At 37.1% G+C, this 19,500-nt stretch overlaps 1 protein-coding gene across 3 annotated transcripts in view; it reads right to left on the reverse strand.

Annotated features, from left to right (window-relative positions):
- Positions 1–658: 658 nt before the first annotated feature.
- Positions 659–19,500, reverse strand: part of LOC119773073 (protein FAM160A1-like) — a 33,349-nt gene continuing 14,507 nt past the window's right edge. For all 3 annotated transcript variants that reach the window (XM_038269888.1, XM_038269886.1, XM_038269887.1), the window contains exons 6-17: positions 17,418–17,529; positions 12,755–12,856; positions 12,207–12,263; positions 11,393–11,479; positions 10,013–10,180; positions 9,842–9,921; positions 9,512–9,684; positions 9,320–9,431; positions 5,736–7,024; positions 3,832–4,010; positions 3,638–3,758; positions 659–1,071 (exon numbers count right to left, since the gene is read on the reverse strand). In XM_038269888.1, coding sequence (XP_038125816.1) covers positions 839–1,071; positions 3,638–3,758; positions 3,832–4,010; positions 5,736–7,024; positions 9,320–9,431; positions 9,512–9,684; positions 9,842–9,921; positions 10,013–10,180; positions 11,393–11,479; positions 12,207–12,263; positions 12,755–12,856; positions 17,418–17,529 — 2,713 coding nt within the window. In that variant the 3' untranslated portion in view covers positions 659–838. The remainder of the gene's footprint in view (positions 1,072–3,637; positions 3,759–3,831; positions 4,011–5,735; positions 7,025–9,319; positions 9,432–9,511; positions 9,685–9,841; positions 9,922–10,012; positions 10,181–11,392; positions 11,480–12,206; positions 12,264–12,754; positions 12,857–17,417; positions 17,530–19,500) is intronic.

Below are 19,500 nucleotides of genomic sequence, written 5' to 3' on the forward strand. Positions count from 1 at the left end.
TCCATCTGTCCTCGTTTCATGACAACATTGTGTCTGCTGAGGACCTAGTAGCGTCATTGAGGAGAAGAAGAGCAGGATACCCTAGAATGAGCCCTGGGGAACGCCACTAGCAAAATGGAGGGGTCTCGACTTACAGGATCCCATAAAGACATAGTTGGTCCTATTGGTGAGGTAATGATTATTCACATGGCTAATAGTGTCCAGGGCTTCGCCCTATTAGGAATCTATGGCAGGGGTGAATTGGTGTGTTTTCCTCATTTTTTTTACGTTTAATGAGTTTTGTAGAACTAAATAAATTCTCCCTCTAAAAATAATTGAAATCGACAGAAAATGAGCTGAAGCGAAGGCACTTAAAGATCTTTGAAATCTTTTCAATATTTATTTCAAGTCACTTCAATGTATTAAATGTTCCTTGTATATTTTTAAAGTTTCTTTATATTTTCCCAAATAGGTTCAAATATCAAGAATGTAGTTGTCTGTATCTTAAATCAAATGAAAGTTTAACAAGAAATGTATGAAAAGATTCAATAAAACATTTTCAAAAATGCCACACATTGATTATAAAAAATGTTCATATCAATCATCTTTAAAATAATCTCCTTCCAAACATTTTATAAATATAATCTATCTTCATATGGGGACACATTTTCAAGTGCAGTCAGGCAAAAAAGAAAGTTTACATGAAGATTTGCAAATAATAGAATAATTTAAGGTAATATAGTCCACATAAGTTGCATAAATCTACAGGTTGGTTTGAGAAGTTTTCCAGTGATTTGTGATCAGCTCCTAAGATGTGATTTTAGTCCAGTGCAGATCTTCATAACAGTAGACGAGTGCATTATTCCTCTGAACAACAGTCCAGAGCGATGCTGTGCTCCTGGGCGATGGCTGCCAGCTCCTTCAGGAACTCGGCGTACAGAATGATGGCAAACACTCGGCTCTTGGCTTGAGGAGGGATGGGGGGGCACGGGGGTAAGACACTGAGGGGAGGCAAAGGCAGGGCGTTTCTCACTGAGCCGTTGGGTAGAGATGGATCCAGGATGATGTCCCCGCCCTGAGACTGGAGGGCCTCTGAGAGACAAAATATGGGGAAAAAGGGCTCATTAGTTTAAATTGATTCCGTTAAATTATAGCAAAACACTGGTTTGTTTTTCCGCTTTAAAATTTTGTGAATTCTGCATCATTATTTCCTTGTAGTTTATTACAGAAAACATCTATCAGTTTATTATAAAGTTCTGTACGATGGATCTCCTTATGTAGAAGGAATTAAATTAAACTAGCATAAAAAATGTACAAAGTTAATTGTTTTACAGTTTTTCCTTCGTTGTAAACCAGTCGAGACTATTGGTAAGCTTTTAGGATGCTCAGGATGAAAAGTTTTATGAAGGATTTTTAAAAATGTTGGTTTATTTAGCATCCTTTCCTCAACCTTTATGACTGAATTTAACCTTTTGAAGTCTAAAGCAGCAACTAACTGTATGAAAGTTCACATTTTCGAAAAGTAGATTTAGATTCTGACAAATGAAAACATTTACATTTAAATCAGGCATTTTATTTCTATTAAATTAGGCACTTCCATACATTTTGTTATATATCTATATATATATATATATCTATATATATATATCTATATATATATATATATATATATATATATATATATATATATATATATATATATATATATATATATATATATACACACTGAAAGAAGTGAAATGTCCATTTAATTCGGTCAACTTAAAAGTTGATGTTTTTTCAACTTAAAAAATGCATGTGTGGTTTGAAACCAATAATTTCACTTTACCTGGAATTAAAAATCACTTATCACAGAAACAATCAACTAAAGCAATTATTTTCCAAGTAAATATCTACTTCAAGTCAAAGGTAATAGTGTCACTAGGCATTTATCCTTCCACATGCTGTAACTCACGTGAATGTGACCTCATTACCTGACTAATTGAAAATAGGTGTGAGCAGCACAGCACCACCATGAGCAAGGCAGCTGTTCCAACTAATGCAGTCTGCTCAGTTTTGGAATAACAAGGATTATGATGGGCAGGCATTGTAGTCATCAAGAGAAATTGCTCCATTATCATATGGAGACCATTGCACGAACTCAGAGGAACTTAGCTTTAAAAAAAATAGGATCAAACTAATGATCTTATAACAACTAAAGGTCAAGCTCTAAGTTATCATGACTTATAAATCCTGTCTGTGGTCAATATAGTTGGATCAGAATTATGTTTTTAATTCTTTGAAATAAATACAGTTTTACATTTTTGTCACTACTTTATTCCAAATTACATTTATACTTGTATGTAATTGTACAGATTTCATTTTTCCAAACAGAAAAAATAGATTATAAAAAAAGCATAAAACTTGTTTATGATCTGTTATAAGTTATAGTTTTACTTTGTATGAATGTAGTTTCTTTCTTTGGCTTAAGGTAAAAAATATATTTCTAGTAAATCAAAATGTACAGTTTCAACCACATCAGAAACTTCATTTGAGACAAAGTAATAAATTTAGGTGTAACAAATTACAGTAATTTTTTCAAGTTGATAAAAAGTATCTTTTTTTTCAGTATATATATATATATATATTTATATATATATATATATATATATATATATATATATATATATATATAGATAGATAGATATATCTATATAGATATATATATATATTTATTTATTTATATAAAGGCCATTGTCTGATTACAAGATTGTAGACCACAGAAGTGCCAATTAGTGGACATACCTTGATTTAACATGTCCCTTTGGTCACATTATTTTCTTTTCTTTATGGTTTTACAGGTTTTTTTGTTTTGTTTTTTGTTTTTTTTAGAAATCATTCTGTTTAACAGTTGGAAAGCAACATCTAGGTTTCATTTGTAAATTTTCAGAACATTTTTATCTATCTATAAATTTTATTTTATATTTGTGACTATTTGAAGTTTTTCTTTCATTAAACGGGGGGTACCAACAACCTTTTCCTCGTGTGTAAAGGTGCAGATTACTGTAAAGGATCTTCACTGGCTGTGGGAGAACAAATTTAGGATGAAATAGACCAAAGCTTTCACTCTTAGCTGCTTTTCAGTAACCAAATATTCAAATTAATTAACTTCTAAATGTTGTAGACAGCAATTCCAAACAATGTAAAGCTGTTATAGCTACTCGTACAAGGGTAGGCCAAAACCAGCGCCCTTTGTATAAAACCTGTGTGTGTGTGTGTGTGGTCTTGTTTTACCTGCAATGTGAGTGAAGTATTTTGTAAAATATCCTACATGCGAGGACTTACAGGTACATATGGGGACATTCAACTGGTCCCTATATGGTAAAGTTCTGTTCTTTGAGTTGGGGTTAGGTTTAAGACTAAGGTGTGAATTCAGTTTAGGTTAGGATTAGGTACGTCTTGGTAATAGTTAGGGTAAGGGTAAGGGTCTGGGTTAGGCTTCATTTTTGGCCATATAAAATGAATGCAAGTCAATGAAATGTCCGCATATATCATGAAAACAAAGCTGTGTGTGTGTGTGTGTGGAGGCAGGTGGCTCAATAGTTTTCTATAATGCGGTGCAACTTGAGGTTTTGCCACCAGTTGGTGTATGTGTTGATGTTCGGCTTCAGTCATTTACCTCTAAATTTGCCATCCTGGTCTTTAACGAGCAAGAACCTCCAAGCCTGGGTGACCAGAGAGGGATATTCAGGTCTTTCCTCCACATAGTGCTCGATCTGAGCATGCACTGAAACCAACACCTGCAAATACAGCCAAAACAGTGTTATCATGTCTGAAACAGTTTCAGGAAAATGCCACCTGTGTTGGTGTTACCTGGTATAAAGTCCGTACGCTGTGCTGGTTGTGTGTTTCTGTGCTGAGTAGGAAGGACCTCAGTAGAGGCTGGGGGTACGATGCTAGCTGGGCTAGGATCCCTGTGACCAAGAGGTTGACTGCTATGGAGTTTTCCAGGAGGTTCTCCAGTCGGGACAACAGGACGCTGATGAAGGGACCTAGTGCGTTTTTTGAAATCACAGTTTGGTATAAGGAATGAAAAAAAGGAAAACATACTGTATAGTAGCAATGGGTCAGAAACATGCATTGGTGCTGTCAATCAATCCTACAAAGAGAAACCCAGCTGATGTTTACCCTGTTACAGAGGAGCCAAACTGTTTTCTAAGGTGGTTTATCTGCATCTGTTAATGGGATACATTAAATGAATCAAAGATATAGTTCTTCTCATCAATTCATTTTGATATTAAAGGGGAATTTCATTTTTTATTTACATTGGCACCTTGATTTTACGTTATTACATCATGTTCTACTCACCCATATGAGTTTTGTGTAATTTAGAGCCATTCTGAAGATATTCCGTTAGGTTATATCCAAGTAACGTCTTCCTATGATCATCTGTGGTAGCAGCACTAGACATCTTCCAGGCATGTGAGTGAAACTAGCAGCAGTTCAGCGGACAGGATGAATGAATGGTAGCCGGCGCATGCGGATGACGTCATACACACTCTGCTTTGTTTTAAAAAAATTAAAAATATAAAAAAATATAACCGCGGATGTCTGGAAGACAGTGATTTGCCTACATCTTATGAATGCTGGCATAACATAAAGAAAAAATTATGAACAGTTTAGTTTGTGCCTTCAAGTCTTTGCCCATAGGAAGATGTTACTTGGATATAACCTAACGGAATATCTTCAGAACAGCTCCAAATGACACAAAAGTCATATGGGTGAGTAGAACATGATGTAATATCGTAAAATCAAGGGCACAAGGTTAAAAAAAAAAAACGTTCCCCTTTAAAATAACAAAAAAGGTTTCGACCATATGGACCATTTTAATCTAATATCACCAAATAAGATATTTGTTGGTAGTTCCTTCCTTTCTGTCCACTTCATCTATATATATATATATAAAACTGTAACTGGAGCGTGTAACAAAAGTAATTTCCCTCTGGGATTATTAAAGTATTTCTGATTCTGATTCTGATTCTCTCAGACTCCAAATAAATCTAAAGTTATGCTATTCCATTTATTTCTTGCAGGTTAAATGTTGCATTTGTGTGACTGAGCTGTCAAATATAAATAAAAGAACCTCCTCAATGCTAGGTCTTAAAGCGAGGAGTATGTGACAGTAGAGACTCATAAACCATCCTTATCACTTCAAAAGTAAACACAGGGTCTCTATATAGCATGAGGGGCTGATGGCTTAGTTAGAGGGAAGCACACCTTCTCAGCATTAATAGCGAACAGTTCTGGGAACTGCTTGAACCATCAAACGTTTTGCCATCCAGAGAGGTTTGTATAATTTGCATCAAAAAGGAAAACAGAGTCGTCTGAATACAACACCTAGGGAACCTTTTCTCTCTGTTTTTTTAAACATTTTCAATTTAAAAGCTCCTTGGATTAGTTGCAAATCAAACACATCCAGTAAACTTTCTTTTAGATTTTCACATTATGACGCATTCACATTATAGACTGTATATTTGAAAGATATCTAAGATATTTTAAACTTAAATGATCTAGACTAAAATCTAAAATAATGCAATATGACATGCAATGAATTGAATTACTGTATAAACTATGGCATTCAATTTGTGTTTGATGCAATGGTGTTTAAGATCCAGCAGGTGTCAGCATAGAGCAACAAAGTGACCCTATACCAAAACATATTGGTATAGTTCTGTTTTATTATTTCAGTATTTCGTTCCTGTCTAGCAAACACAAACCTGTGAATGGAACCCCTTGTTTCTTTCCTCCGTTCTTCTCCTCCTCCTCCTCTTCCATGGCTTCTATTTCTCCCTCCTGCTCTGCGTAATCCAATGCGCAGCTCAAACCAAAGTCTATGAAAAGCTGCTCGTCCTCCTCCGCCAGTTTTTGCCTCAGAGCTCGAACACGTCTCCTGAACGTACCGATGTCATCTGTAATGTCCTCGCCGTCAGGCTCCACCCCTAAAGAGAGCATGAGCTCGTAGTATTGGGACAAGAAGTCATCCTTGGTGAATCCGTTACCAGCAGGCACTGTGTTTGGGGTGTTTGTCTTATAAAAAGAAAGTGATTCTGTTTTTAAATGTCCGTTTGTGATGATATTTGACTCAAAAGGAGTAGTGAGGCCAGTTTTGGGATGTGTCTCCTTCTCATGTGTTGTATTGGTGTTACTGCTACAAATTTGGATGTCTTTCCAGAAGCAGTTTTGAGTTGAAGAATTTGTTTCTTGTTTAGAATCATCAAATTTGCTGATGATGTGATTCTTCCCATCAGTTACGTTAATCCCTTCATCTTCCTTTTCCTTTGTTCCATTCCAAAACTCCTCACTTTTCCTCCTCACTAATCCCTCAAACTCTTCTGTTTTGCTTCTTTCCTCTTTACCGCCATCTTCACTCCTCCTCCGTGTTGACAAGATGCTGTTAACCGTCTCCATCACTATTGGGGTTGATGTTGTTGGTACTGTTGCCGTGGATACTCTACGTTTATAGGAGAAGCTTTCACGAAACTGTCTGTTTGCGGCCTTAATCCGCTCAAATATGGCTGCCTTTGTGTCCTTTTGAGCAACAAGGTCGTAGACGATGACGTCGTCCTGAAACTCTGATTCCTCCACGTACGCGCCACGCACCAGCTTGGTCGCCGTGAGTCTCATTTCCTGGATGTGCTGAGGCGGCAGCAGGGGTGGAGGTACAGGTGAAAACCTAGATCTGTCCGACTCCACACATCCGTTTGCAAAGTTAAAGACGGCTGATGAGGAAGGGATGCTCTCTTCTCCAAAAATGTCGTCCCATTCCAACTCCATGGCAGAGCTGACCCTGCCTGCCTGATTGCCAGTGGAGATGGTGTCTGAGGATGACGGTGTAGGAGAGAGAGCTGAAGGGGGATGAAGGACAACCCCAGAGCAGATAGAGTCACTCTTCAATCGTTGCATGAATTCCTCCTCGTCTTCTATATCATCCCCTGGCGTTTCAGATCGGTACTCCTGAGGCGGGGGATCGAAGCCATCGTATGTCGCCGACCAAAACCTGCAGGCTCTGGAGACAAAACAGATGAAAAATCAGTACTTTAAATGCACTTTTATTTTGGGAACCAAAGATTGTATTTAAAAATATAAAGTGTTACTTCATGTTCAAGTATAATTTAAGATGTTAAAACATTTATTTCTACAGTTGGCTTATTATTTTGACAATTAAAGCATCAAACCCTTACTGGCCAAAATATTATTTGTTCAAATGATTCACTCAGTTTCATAGATGGCCTCCCTCTGGGTCTAAACTGAGGGATTAATGAAAACTAATTGAATAGTTGACACTTAACTCTGTCATCCATTGTTGCTGTTTTCCTTTCTTGAAATGCAATTTCAACATGAAACACAGCAGCCCTTAGGACTGAACTTGGACACCACTGTTTAAGAGATTTGATGACATTCCACAAACAGAAGAAACTCAGGGCAGATAATATTTGTAGTTTATACATTTTATTAAGCTATCAAAGCAGATCTATAATCTCTTACTGGTAATATATTCAACATTAAACCTCTATTCCACCATGAAAGTGTGAGGAGAATCAAGACACTCCTGTTTTCTTTTTGGTTTGTTTATAAATAAGAATTAACAAATTTTCTGTCCTTATTTTTATTTATTTTTTTGCGATATTTAGACTGAAGTTCTTTACAGGTGGTGTAGAATTTGTGGTTCCAAGCATGAATACAATGGAAAGTTTCTGAAATGTACAAGGTTCTTTAAATTATACAGAAATGTAATGATATTAGAAAATGTTATAAGTATTTATAATACTTAAGTACTTTTAAATGCATGTACGTTTGAATACATAGGTATTTTCAAAAGCGAGTGCTTAAATATTTGAGTAGCTGTTTGACAAATTTATATTTACTTGTAGTTGAGTAACATTCAATGATGAGTATTAATACTTTTACTCAGGGAGTGCTGTTGAGTACTTTGTTTACTGCTGTTTATCTCATACATAAATGATTAAAGGAATAGTACACCCAAAACATGATTAGCCTTCATTTTCTACTCACCCCCATGCTGAACAACACTCTGGAGTACTTTTTTGATATCTCAAATGCATCTGGAGATCTGGGAGGCTTCTTGCTGTCTGCTGACATTCAAATAATGGAGGTCTATGGCGCCCGAGGCAGAAAGGTCCATAAAAGTCCACAAAAAAACGTGTCAATATTCCTCCATACTGCTCGTCCAATGTATTCCAAGTGTCCTGAGTGGGTAGCATCCAGAATTTACTCGAAACAAAGTCATTTAGAATGTTTTTAGAGCATAAACAGTAGTGTATAGGATTTCCTGAAAGCGCGCGCATGCGCGTTCCTGACGCTACGGAAGCCGACAGACCAAACCAGATGAAAGTGCGCATTCAGCGTCTGCTCTGCCAATAATGCAAGCGTAGAAGAAGAAATGTGCTGTTTACCAGTGCAAAGAAAGAAACAAACAACGAAAGAAAAATGTCTGAGGACTTCAGTGTTGAGGAAGAGCATGAGTTCTTTGCCGAGCTGAATGCGCACTTTCATCTGGTTTGGTCTGCCGCGGTTTCCGTAGCGTCAGGAACGTGCAGGCGCGCGCTTTTAGGACATCTTATACACTTCTGGATGTTACCCACTCAGGACACTTGGATTACATTGGACGAGCAGTATGGAGGAATATTGACACGTTTTTTGTGGACTTTTATGGACCTTTCTGTCTCGGGCACCATAGACCTCCATTATTTGAATGTCAGCAGACAGCAAGAAGCCTCCCAGATCTCCAGATGCATTTGAGATATCAAAAAAGTACTCCAGAGTGTTGTTCAGCATGGGGGTGAGTAGAAAATGAAGGCTAATCATGTTTTGGGTGTACTATTCCTTTAAGACACATGTTTTTGTATGTAATTGCACCATCTGTCCAGCAGGAGCCACTTGAAACCCCTTTATTGAAATATGTGTTTTTTTTCACAATGAGGACACTATTTAACAACAGTAGGTTGTCTAAAGTGTGTCAAAGTGAAGTTACGTTGTCGATTCTGTTTCCAGAAGAATTTTTTTTTTGCCACGAGAGTTTAAATTTTTTTCGATGTACTGATTTCAGCTTTTCAGCAGTCAGTGATTTAAAATCTCTAAACGTTATTTTGCTGCTTATTTAACCTTTATTGTCCTAATAAAGTGAGGAGGGGGAGAGAAACAAAGCCAGATTTTAATTTCCAAGATCTTTTTTTGTTTCGTTGTGGAATTTTTTTTTCCCGCTTGCTGGTTATTCAAACCAAGATTAAAGCTGTTTTATTGAGCCTTATTCAGAAGCATGTGTGACATCAGAACAACTAACCTGTAGGAGATGGAGATGGCCTGGCGCGCATCCCAGAGGTAATGGATGTAGTTAACATCCATCAGGAAGTCTGACCCTCGGCAGTAACCAACACTGTCTGAAACTGACAGATCTGACACACAGATTCAAAGTCACTATTTTTCTGTCCTATTTGATGTTTCTTTATGTTTCGTCATGTAGATCCTCACTGACCTGCTCCTTTGGGCCAGTGGATGTGCTCTGAGGGTGAATGTGTGTAGTTGAGGTTCACCGGGCACCAGGAGGGCATGAGGAGCAGGAAGGAGGCGGCGCTGGAGGAGTAACAGTCTCTCTGCTTCAAGGAGCAGCGCTGCTTCCTGCTCAGGTGGTTACAGGGAATCAGATACCTGAGGAAAGATCAACCATTTTCTCAGTCCTGCTCATTACTGTCCGCTGTCAGGCAGAAAACCAAACAGCTTAATAAAATCCTCTAATTTTAAGATCTAAGAAGAAAGAAGAAATGAGCAATGATAGGCCTTCTGCTGTGGTTCTTTTCAGACTGACCTGAACACCAGCTGCAGCATAACGTCTTCACAGAAGAGTCCAATAAGAGTTCTGAACAAAGCCAGAGACACAGTACCTAACTGCAGGCGAAGAAAGAAAGGTCAGAAGGCAGAGAACAAGAGAGACAGGACAGGCAGAACCGTTACTGGGACCGTGGTACGACCGCGGTACCTGGAAAGGCGTGTTGATCCTGCTGACCAGCGTGTCCAGGATCTGAACGTTGTCGTGTCGATGCAGCAGGATGAATGACAGGAAGGTGTGAAGGAGGGCGGGCTCAGCGATGGAGCGCAGGAACAGGTCCAGGTACGCTGTGGTGGTCATCACCTCCTCCACAGTCAGCTAAACACCAACACACACACAAACCAGTTAGACGTTAGGGATGACTCTTATACCAGATGATCATCCATGTATTTTTATTTTCTCTGAGACACATGAGAGACATGTTCTATTTCTCTGAATAACTAAAGGAAACACTGGAGAAAAGATACCTTTAAAATCACTGAAAAATTTGTAATTTCTAAGATCCTGTTGCATTGACTACATATGGACAAATTAATTAGTGCCCTCTAGTGGGGAAACATGGCAGGGCCGTGTTAAAACTCAAAACAAACCCATATTTAGTCATAGTAATAAAAGCTTTTCTACTATTTTACGTACTTAGGAACCATTAAATCAGATGATATTAGTCAATAGGTTCATTTCAGCCATATTCCTAACAGTTGACCTACCAAATAGTAATGACTCCAGGGGCTGATTAGTGGCATTAAAGGAATAGTACACCCAAAACATGATTAGCCTTCATTTTCTACTCACCCCCATGCTGAACAACACTCTGGAGTACTTTTTTGATATCTCAAATGCATCTGGAGATCTGGGAGGCTTCTTGCTGTCTGCTGACATTCAAATAATGGAGGTCTATGGTGCCCGAGACAGAAAGGTCCATAAAAGTCCACAAAAAAGACCAAACCAGACGAAAGTGCGCATTCAGCTCGGCAAAGAACTCATGCTCTTCCTCAACACTGAAGTCCTCAGACATTTTTCTTTCGTTGTTTCTTTCTTTGCACAGGTAAACAGCACATTTCTTCTTCTACGCTTGCATTATTGGCAGAGCAGACGCTGAATGCGCACTTTCGTCTGGTTTGGTCTGCCGCGGTTTCCGTAGCGTCGTGAACGCGCTTTCAGGAAATCCTATACACTACTGTTTATGCTCTAAAAACATTCTAAATGACTTCGTTTCGAGTAAATTCTGGACGCTACCCACTCAGGACACTTGGAATACATTGGACGAGCAGTATGGAGGAATATTGACACGTTTTTTTGTGGACTTTTATGGACCTTTCTGCCTCGGGCGCCATAGACCTCCATTATTTGAATGTCAGCAGACAGCAAGAAGCCTCCCAGATCTCCAGATGCATTTGAGATATCAAAAAAGTACTCCAGAGTGTTGTTCAGCATGGGGGTGAGTAGAAAATGAAGGCTAATCATGTTTTGGGTGTACTATTCCTTTAATTAGTCATTCAATAATAAATTACTTATCTAGAAGCTTGTTACCTTGTGCAGAGCAGGAGCGAGAACCGGAACCAGGAAGCCGTTGTAAATGTAGCTCAACAGCTGGGAGCGGATGGAGGGATGGGCCACCTGAGACAGATGGACAGTCTTTGGTTTCATATCATAATGAGGACAATAGGAAAGACAAACCACTGGGAAAAATGTGGCTCAAACATATGGATATAAAGGGAGTAAAGTTTGTGATTAAAATGTTGTTTATTTATTCAGTTGTAACCGTTAACCCTTCATAGGGCAAGTTACTGTTTTTGATCACTTGCATACCCCTTACAAATGGAGCCCCCCATCCCTCAGTGAGGTCTAGAAACACAAGATCTATATCCAGCCATCCAGCAAAGATGCTGCTACATGGCTGTACATCTTATTTTTTACCAACAAATGAGACCTTGAATGATATATTATGTACTGTAAATTAGGTTGAAAAAAGAGTTAAGTCAAGAAAAAAAAGGTTCAAAAAAGTTCAAAAGTTAATAAGCCTAGTTAACAATTATATTTAGGTTTATAAACTAAAAAATGTAAGCGCTATTTTTCCTAATGTATGCGGGCAAGTTGGCCTTTCTTGTTATTACATTGATATTCATTTTTGCCATCAAAATATCCATATTTTTTGAATGTTACAAAGGTAATAAGGTCTTGTCCTGGATTCCAATAACACTATTGGCTTGAAATATTGATTTTCATAGTATTTCACTGAGTGCCCTTCAAAGGGTTAAGGTGAAGTTTAGAGAAACTGTATCAGAGGAGAGTACAGATGAGGGTATATCTGTGCAGGTTTGTGTGTTTTAGTGTCGTTTTGTACCTTGGCAACAGCGCTGCAGAAGTCCAGCGAGTGCAGGAAATGTACAAGAGCTGGAACCTGTTTACACAAGATAAGAATCCTGGTGATGCTGGCAAACAGAATTTATGTGCAAGTTTTGGCATTTTAAAGACTCAAATGCCTAAAGAATACAAAGAAATGGAAGGAATATAAAAGAGCAAATTCATGCAAAAGAAATATTTTTACCAATTTTTTAACATAAACCTTATAAACCTATCCTTACAATAAGAACTGTATATATGTTAGGATAGGATAACACACTTCCACTGTTAATATCTAGTTCATGCTTATTTGATTTTGGATTAGTTCCAATTACTCACAGAGGAAAGAGTAGTCAGAGATTTTAATCCAGTAGGAGTAGCGATGCTCTACAAAAATATTATTCAAACTAAAAGTAAGAAGTACAGCACAGTAAACCTACTCCTAAAAATACTTTTTTTCAAAATGTTACTCAAGTAAATGTAATTGAGTAAATGTAACTAATTACCACCCTCCCCTGGTCGTACCCCTGCTTTGATGAGCATCCTCACCTGCTGCCAGTCTGCGGGCTCCAGGCAGTGCCAGTCTTCACTGTAAACCTGCAGTCTGGCTGGAAGAGACGAGTACAGGCCAGACAGACCAGTGGCTAAGACCTGTGGACACACAGAAACAGGCAGGGCCATGACTTTATGGTCAAATTCTGGAAAAACGATCTAGAAATAAGTAAAACATTCCTTAAATTAAGTGTATTTACCCTTAACCTGAGTAGGTAAATCAGAAATTTGCCAATGGAAGGAGTAAAATTAGATAATATGCACTTGAAATAAGAGAATGCAATTGTGTTTTCTTATTTTAAGTGTAAATTGTCTTGTTCCGTTGGCAAAATGTCTCTTTTACCTCCTTAATCCAATAACAAATGCACTTATTTTAAGAAGAAATGACTTTTCTAGATTTAGATTTTTTCCAGTGTGAAGGGTTGTCGTTCGGTTAGGAAGCAGGAGATTAGACCATGAAGGTGTCCAACTTTAATTATACCATCCTTGCTTCCAATGTAGATTTACATAATTTCTGTTTGTAAATAAGCCATTTCTATCAGGTGATCTCTATTATGGCTCCTTCAATGGACTCCAGACTTAGACTCTTGTCTTTCTCACCTTAAAGAGGTCAATTTATCTGTTTTTCTTGGTAAATCTTCCCAGGAACTTCCCTATCAACACAGCTCCAAGGATTTTTTCCACCCCAACAAGGTGAATTTTCCCCACAGACTCTCAGGAAGACCAACTGATCTTCTCTCAAGTAAGCAGCAGGTGATGATTGGATGGATCTGAACCTCTGATTTCTGCATTGAGGTTAATCAGCGTTGCTGTTATACCAGTAAGGTATTCTGCAGGTTCCACCATCAAAACAAGAAGCCTGTAAATCGTTTTCCATTTTCAAATAATATGTATGCCTCAATAGGAAAGAAGCACTGAGACTCATCCGCTGATCAATCACCTAATAAAAGACACCTCACAGTATGTTGGTGCTTCTGTTTGTTTACTGTATGACCTCTTTGTAATCTAAAAAAAAAAAACAGACCCAGCGAACACACGGAGGCTTTTATGGAGATTAAATTCCAGAGCAGATTAGTGGAGATTTGGGGAAGGTATGTGGAAATGTGAGTAATTTAAAAGCTATTTAATGCTCATTATTTTTGACATTTAGGGAAAATGATTCAAGGAGAATAAAATGATTCCTAAATCCTCAATGTGAGGTGAACTATGAAGCACAAAGCAGTTCTTTTAGCTTTTCAAACTTAACGTTAAATGGAAAATGAATCCTTACATCTATCAGAAGTTAAAAAAACCTTCATATTTTACTGATTACAAGGAAGAGAGAACATTTTCTTTCAGGAATATTATCCACATTTCATCTAACTTTTCCAAAGCACAATTGTTTTTTCTTCTTTTTGCATGTTTACCAAGCCTGCATTTCTCACTCCTGTCCCACGTGGCCCAAATTAAAACAAAGAGCAAAAAAAGTCATACATTAATATTCACAGGCACTTTAAGCTAAAGGCAAAGAAAGTAGAGAAAGTAGAGAAACATCATGACCAAGCTGCTCCTGATGCTCTTAAAACAGAACAATTAAAGGATTTTTATATAAAATATGAGTAGGGTTATTCTCAGAGAGCTTTTTGAGAGTTTGCTGAAGTTATTTTTCAGTTTAATAAGAGAATGTGTTATAAAGCAACACAAAAAGTGTTTAACAAAAGAAGCATAGAGCTAAAAAAGCTGTGACTGTCTCGTATCGTGGCTCATAACCTCCTGGTTGTCCCACATTTTTTGTGACCCTACCAAAAACTGAGATAGGTATTCAGATGTTTCATTCTACATAACTAAAGAAAAACAATCCACCTGCCATTGTTTTGCTTCTGACCTGGAATGAAACTAAAAGGATGGGCCTCTGTTTGAGCTAAAAATAAAAATGCTGCTGGCATTTAAAATATACAATGAAATCTTCAAGAAAAAATGCGCTTATTTTAGGAAAAAATAACTTATGTAGATTTGAATTTTTTGCAGTGTTTATGCAGACTTTGTGAGTTTTTATATATTCTCATGAAAATACAAAATAATTTTAATCAAAAGCCAAATGGATGACAAATAAAACCAGGCAGAATGTAACCAAATTCTAATTTCATAGATGTAGGAAGACTGTTGTTTATTTTTTTGTACTTGTTGATGTTCTGGGTCAGTTAGTTTACTTCTCTTAGTTTAGTCCTACAGAAGACCAGGTAAAAGCTGCTTCATTGTCAAAGCAACATTAGATCTTTTTGGCTCTTTTTAGATTTAAGCATGATCATTTTTTTCATCTGAAAATTTCTAAACCTAAAGACATTTTCTATGATATATGATTTGCCAACAAGGCGACACATATAAAAAGGTGCATGAAGTGTTGAAACACAAATTGAGAAAAAAAAATGGTTCACTAATAATTGATTATCCTTAAAAATGAGTAAAACAGAGTTCAGTTCAGAAAAAAAATCAAAATCTAGATAAGTCTTAAAATAAGTGCATTTGGTCTTGGATTGAGGAGGTAAAAGAGACATTTATTATAATACTAATAATAAATTACTATTATATTATATATTATCAAACTATCTTGTTTTAAGAGTAAAAATGCTAATTTACCTACTCAAATGAAGGATAAATACACTTAATTTAAGACATTTTTACATATTGCTATATTGATTTTCCAGTGCATGCAACATAAACAAACAGTCAAGTTTCCTGGTGTTCTGATTGATGAACGAGTGATATAGAAACTTCACATAGATCATATAAAACTTAAAATACCAAAAACTATTGCTGTTTTAAGCATAATAAAATACTTCCTAAATGAAATAGCTTTGAACATTCTGCATAACTCACTTATTGTGCCATATCTGACATATTGTAGGGAAGTGTGGGCTAACGCTTATAGATGACATTTAAAACCTCTCTTTTTATTGTAGAAGAGCCATAGGAGATATAAGTGGATACAGAGATCACGCAAATCAGACATTATAAAGTTAAATACATTAAAACTTTAAGAATTGATAGAGTATAATAGTTTAAAATTCATGTATAAGCCACAAAAAACAAAGTTCTTCCAAACAATATTACAAAAAAAAAAGATTTTCTAAAAGAGAAAGTAAGTATAACTTAAATGGAACAGATAGTTTTAAAAAAATCCAGGTAGAGAACAGCAATGATGGAACAATGTATTTCTATTAAAGGAGTTGATTTGTGAAATAATCTTATTAGTGAGTTAAAACAAACAGAAACTTATTCTCTATTTAATAGAAGCTTTAAGGTCATTTTTAGGAGTCAATATTGTTTGTTTGTTTCCTGTGTATTGGGGAACATGGTGTGTTTGTTTTATGTTTGTACGGTTGTAATTAATCCGAGTTGAATAAGTAATACTTTATTGAAAATGGGGGCAGACAAAATAAGCTTTTACTTCTTTCTGCTTCTTTTCGTTCATTTCACTTGTCAACTGCCCATGTATACCGATTTCTTTTGAATTTTCTGAACGAATTAATGAAAAAAAAAAAAAAAATCTACTAATAGAAAGCACAGTGGATAGCTAAAAAAACAGACATAAAAGAGGAGATGGATAGAATTAAAACCTCCAGATGAGTCTAAACAACAGCAGCTTCCTCAGTGGCCAACAGCTGCAGCCTGGAGACTCATTAACAATCGGGCAGCCATCCAATCATGTGCAGCCTTCTTAATCTCTCTCTATGCAGCGGGCCCAATCCCTGGCTGATTTACTAATCTGCTCTCTTCAAAGAGATTGAGGTCAGAGTGTGGTCACATGGGCTTAAAGCTGGAGAACTCCAACATAAACATGCTCACAGGTGGCACGTGCTGAGCAGCGTCTGCTTCACCGTCTCTGGGTTTTAAATAGGAACCTCAGATGTCTCTATGCTCTCCTCACACAAGGTGACAAAGAAGCTGGCACAGATATCTCCTGCTTTCTTAACCTTACCCTTACCTTTTGCTAAATCCTTGTGCAATTTTCTCATCACTTTTTTTTAGGTTGAAATGTTTCATCTAATGGTTTCGTGTTTATGTTAATATTTTCTGCACATTTCTGTCCAAGTCTAACCTGATTCTTTCCCTATTTGTTTTTGCTTCTTGCTTTCCCCTCATTAGCCCGCCTTATTGTTTCTTTCTCCCTCTCCATACACATTTAGTCCCATGAGGAGGCATTATGAGCTCATTAGTTTATTGCATAACTCATGATAATGAGATTACAATACTGAGGGGAGATGAATGGGGGGGAAAGCTCATGCAACAATCTGCATTCATTTAAACAGCCGTTTGATTCATGAAAATCTGATAATCACTTATTACATTATGTTAGGGGATTTTTCATTCTCAGATCTATTATATCCTCTTTTTTCTTCCCCTGTTCATTCTAAATAATATAAGAACAAGTAGTTTAGCTTTTCTGACAGTGATTTGTGAAGCATAAACTGCTATATTTGGGTTGTGGATCAAAAGTTTTCAGGCCTAAAACATTTGGAGCGAATGTATGAGATTATTATGGCATGCAGCAACGGCCATGAGGCAACCAGCCGTCTCCTCCGTCGCCTTGACATGAACCATCAAGGACTCCTCCTATCAGCGCCGGAGGACTTTCATATCATTACGCTCATCAGTGCGTTTGTGTGTTCTGAACACTTACAGGACAGAAGTAGGTGTTCTCTGCGATGTGCTGAGCAACTCTGGGCTCTGAGGCTGACAGAGACATGATGAGCAGCAGAGCATCCCGGGCCTGCTGGCCTACCAGACCCTGTCTGGAAGACAAACACAAACAAACTGTAGCTGATTTAGACTGCAGAGGTAATTGCATTCATTTGTTGTAATCTTTTCACGGGACATTGGTAAGAACTGCTTATCTCATTCAATTTAGGGAACCTCTCAATTGAACTGAATTGGTGAAATTAATGATGGATGTATGAGATATATGTCCTGATCTGATGCCAAGTACGTAACAAGAATCCTGGTTGAGGCATTTTACAATATAACGTCACTCCTCTCTTAAAAATTAATACAATTTTTTAATTTCCATAGCGCTAATAAAAAATTAAAAAAATTGTTGACAAAAGTCATCTTAAGTGACTCAGGCAGATGACAAAGCATCATCAACCTTCTAATCTGAGGCCTCTAATGATAAAAAAGCCTCCCGAACATCTATTATCTGATGTGCTACAAATCTTCTGTTATAGTCTGTAGATGTATCGGTAATTATAAGAACACAGTTCATGATATTCCAAGCTGATGACTCCACAATCGGATGAGAAACCGATCTTCTAAACTGAACAGTAAGGAAGGCCAGGGTGTACGAAAAAAATCTGTTAAATTCTCGTCCTAGCCATTGTTAAAAATAATGTAAAATCCCAATAACCATCTGTTGTCATGTCATTTACTTGCAAATGTACATTGATCTTTTCTCTGAGGGAGAGGCCATTTTGCCTCCTGCAGCTTCTTGTCCATCTGTGTCCAATGAACCACATTAGGTAAAAAGTTGGACCAAAATACTTGTCATGATCTGTAACAATCTGTGACCCGATCTGATCCGTACCGTCAGCCTATTTGTTTGTGTCCAAGCAGTTATTCATCAAGATCTTCATAATAATGTACTTACGATTTTGAAACTGCTTATTTCTATTCTTAAATAATCAAATAATGCCAAACCACATTGTATAAAATTTGTTAACGACTTTTCTGAGAGAACCGGATGTGTCTGGCATCATCATGGGACATGGTCAGAGCAGCCGGGCAAAATATAATTACATCTGGTTTATCTGTATCTTACTTGTGTCATCCTTCCGATTATGCACTACATACTATAAAAATTTAAATAATATGCAAACAAATAAAACACAACAATTACTTACAAATCCATAGCTAAAAGAAATGGGCTGCTGGAAATAACACACATATGATCACATTTTCGGGCAGGGGTGGAAAGTAACGATTTACATTTACTCACGTTACTGTAATTGAGTACATTTTATGAGTAATTTGTAATTGTCTGAGTAGTTTTTGAAATATGTTATTTTTACTTTTCCTGGAGTAAATTTTAACCAAAGTAGTTTTACTTTGCTACATTTAAAACCCCCCTCACGTTACTGAGTAAAAAATAATAATAATACTGATGGTGAAAAAATGTAATGCCGCCAGAAATTTAAACCGCTAGGTCATTGAACCCAAACTTAATGCATGCTCCTGCCTTGCAATTACTCATTGTATTAAATTACTCATTGATTATTCACATAATCCAGTGCTGCGCTTTGGAAGATGGCAGTTTCTAATCACGACATAGGGAGTATGGATGAGGAAAGGCAAAAAAACCCTTGGCCATATTTGGAAGGATTATTTGTTTTCAAATGCACAAAAGGGAAAAACGTGATAATGAAGTGCAAGAAGTGCCTGCCCAGCAAAACGGAGCTGGGCAGAATGGGCGTAACAGGAAGGATGCAGTCATTTTCTCAGAAACTTTGTAAATAACATTTATAATTTATATGACTAGGGAGAGAGAATAGTGTTTTCTGTCTTTTTTTATTAAACACGATCAATGGTGTTCCTGATATATTTACGATATAGATCAGCTGAAGGTACAAATCTGGTGGCAACAATGGTTACCATCATAACTCTGATGACTGAAGCAAAATCATGATGCATGAAAAACACTTTTACTGTAAGTTATAGTTTGCATCAAATACTGGATTACTTGAGTCAAATTATCAACAAGTCATATCAAA

This window comes from Cyprinodon tularosa, unplaced genomic scaffold, assembly GCF_016077235.1.
Source record: "Cyprinodon tularosa strain WSP-4 unplaced genomic scaffold, ASM1607723v1 ctg740, whole genome shotgun sequence".
In the NCBI taxonomy this organism is placed as follows: domain Eukaryota; kingdom Metazoa; phylum Chordata; class Actinopteri; order Cyprinodontiformes; family Cyprinodontidae; genus Cyprinodon; species Cyprinodon tularosa.